The sequence below is a fragment of the Fragaria vesca genome, linkage group LG4 (genome assembly GCF_000184155.1).
Source record: "Fragaria vesca subsp. vesca linkage group LG4, FraVesHawaii_1.0, whole genome shotgun sequence".
NCBI classification, from domain to species: domain Eukaryota; kingdom Viridiplantae; phylum Streptophyta; class Magnoliopsida; order Rosales; family Rosaceae; genus Fragaria; species Fragaria vesca.
In genome coordinates, this window is record NC_020494.1 from 16,972,517 (window position 1) to 16,974,347 (window position 1,831).

Sequence of the window (1,831 nt, forward strand, 5' to 3'; positions counted from 1 at the left end):
TGGTCTCTACATTATGCAGATCCATGGGAAATAGAATATGGATGCCCTATTGATTATATGTTTATTTACTTTGTTTTGGGTGGCTAGATAATGACTTTCATATGTATCCATAATCCATGATAGAAATAGAAGCAACCACTGCTCAATTGGCCAATCAAATGATTCAAATCTGATCCTTCTGTAACTACAAGCACGTACCTACCATGTCACTACCTCAAATTCCTTCTTCTCTTCCTCAACAGTACGATTACTTCCAACAGATTGAGCTCAGCCAAGAAATCAGAGACCTAATATCCACGCTCCCTGCGGAGGAAGGATTGATTTCAGGTCATTTACATCAGTACCAGGGCTTTTGGTACCCTACTATGCGTATCCCAAGAATTTTAGCCACCCAAAAACACTTCCAAGCTCATGATACTGATATCCTTCTTGCTACTACTCCCAAATCAGGCACCACTTGGCTCAAGGCAATTCTGTTTGCGCTAGTAAAGCGAGTGCACTATCATCCGCACCCTCAAAACATAGACCACCCTTTGCTCACAAACAACTCTCATCCTCTTGTGCCCTTCTTGGAGAATAAGCAGCAGTCCGGTGAGAATCAGATTCCTGACGCTAACTCCTATGCCCCTCCCAGGCTCTTTTCGACTCACTTACCACTAGCGCATTTGCCACAATCTGTTAAAGACTCTGCTTGCAAGGTTGTCTATCTGTGTAGAAACCCTAAGGACATAGTAGTTTCACTTTGGCACTTCACGAACAGAGTGAGACACAAGAGTCTGGAAACTAATTCACTTGAAAAGGTATTCCAATACTTCTGCAGGGGAATGAATGGGTATGGACCCTTCTGGGATCATGTACTGGGCTATTGGAAGGAGAGCTTGGAAAGGCCTGAAACAGTGTTCTTCGTCAAATATGAGGAAATGAAAGAGAAACCTGGTCTGCACTTGAGGAGGCTAGCTGAGTTCTTGGGGTGCCCATTTTCTCCGGAAGAAGAAGCACAGGGAGTGGTGGACAATGTCTTGAAGCTGTGTAGTTTTGAGACTTTGAGCAATTTGGATGTGAACAAAAACGGGAGATTATCGACGGGGGTGGAGAATAGTGTATACTTTAGGCAAGGGAAGGCTGGAGACTGGAAGAATTATTTGACAGCTGAGATGGTTGAACAGCTAGACCGTATCACTGAAGAAAAGTTGCAAGGTTCTGGATTGAAATTCTGAGTTTGCTCATGCATATGTATTTACTACTTCTTAGCTGTTCCTGTTTGTGTGTACTTTGATTTTGGTCAGTTCCGATATCCTTTGCTAAATCTCGATCATGAAAATAATGTATGAACATATATACTTTGATCTAGACTAGTTCCAAGGTCGAGCAATATATGAATCCCATTCTCCATGAATAAAAGGTATTTGTGCAGTCCAATATGAAGGGCTAATTAAAGTTCACACTTGATATCTGATAACTATCCATGAGAAACGAAAATAGAAAGAAGCTGGAATCTAATTCATAATTCATATCACTGAGTTATCCTATGCACATATACCAGGCTCAGGTTAAGAAACGAAGAACACAATGCAGCAAGTGATAAAAAAGGGACAGGCCTAGGAGCCCAAGTAAGCCCCAGCTTATAATAGATGTACAGATATCGATATCCCATTTTCACACACTCGCACTCTTTTTTATAAGCATGAAGATCAGGCTTTAAAAAAATAACAATACAAAGATAATCGATCTGGAAGGATCCGGATCAGCACCTAATGACTACTATTATTCTACTAGAACAGTTATTGGGAGGTAATGTCAATATCTTGAACCGAACTAGCTTGTTGCTCCT

The 1,831-nt window shown here is 41.2% G+C and overlaps 1 protein-coding gene across 1 annotated transcript; it reads left to right on the forward strand.

The window, feature by feature from the left end:
* The first annotated feature begins 203 nt into the window (after window positions 1-203).
* Window positions 204-1,485, forward strand: LOC101301967 (cytosolic sulfotransferase 5-like). Its single transcript, XM_004298298.1, has 2 exons — window positions 204-327; window positions 451-1,485. The coding sequence occupies exons 1-2, from the start codon at window positions 204-206 to the stop codon at window positions 1,215-1,217; spliced, it is 891 nt and encodes a 296-aa protein (XP_004298346.1). The 3' UTR covers window positions 1,218-1,485.
* Window positions 1,486-1,831: the final 346 nt, after the last annotated feature.

Bases quoted from the DNA above. Each gene is read 5' to 3' on its own strand.
- LOC101301967 (XM_004298298.1), top strand. From the start codon at position 204: ATGTCACTACCTCAAATTCCTTCTTCTCTTCCTCAACAGTACGATTAC. The intron at 328-450 runs GTCATTTACATC...CTCCCAAATCAG, and splicing joins GGAGGAAGGATTGATTTCAG to GCACCACTTGGCTCAAGGCA.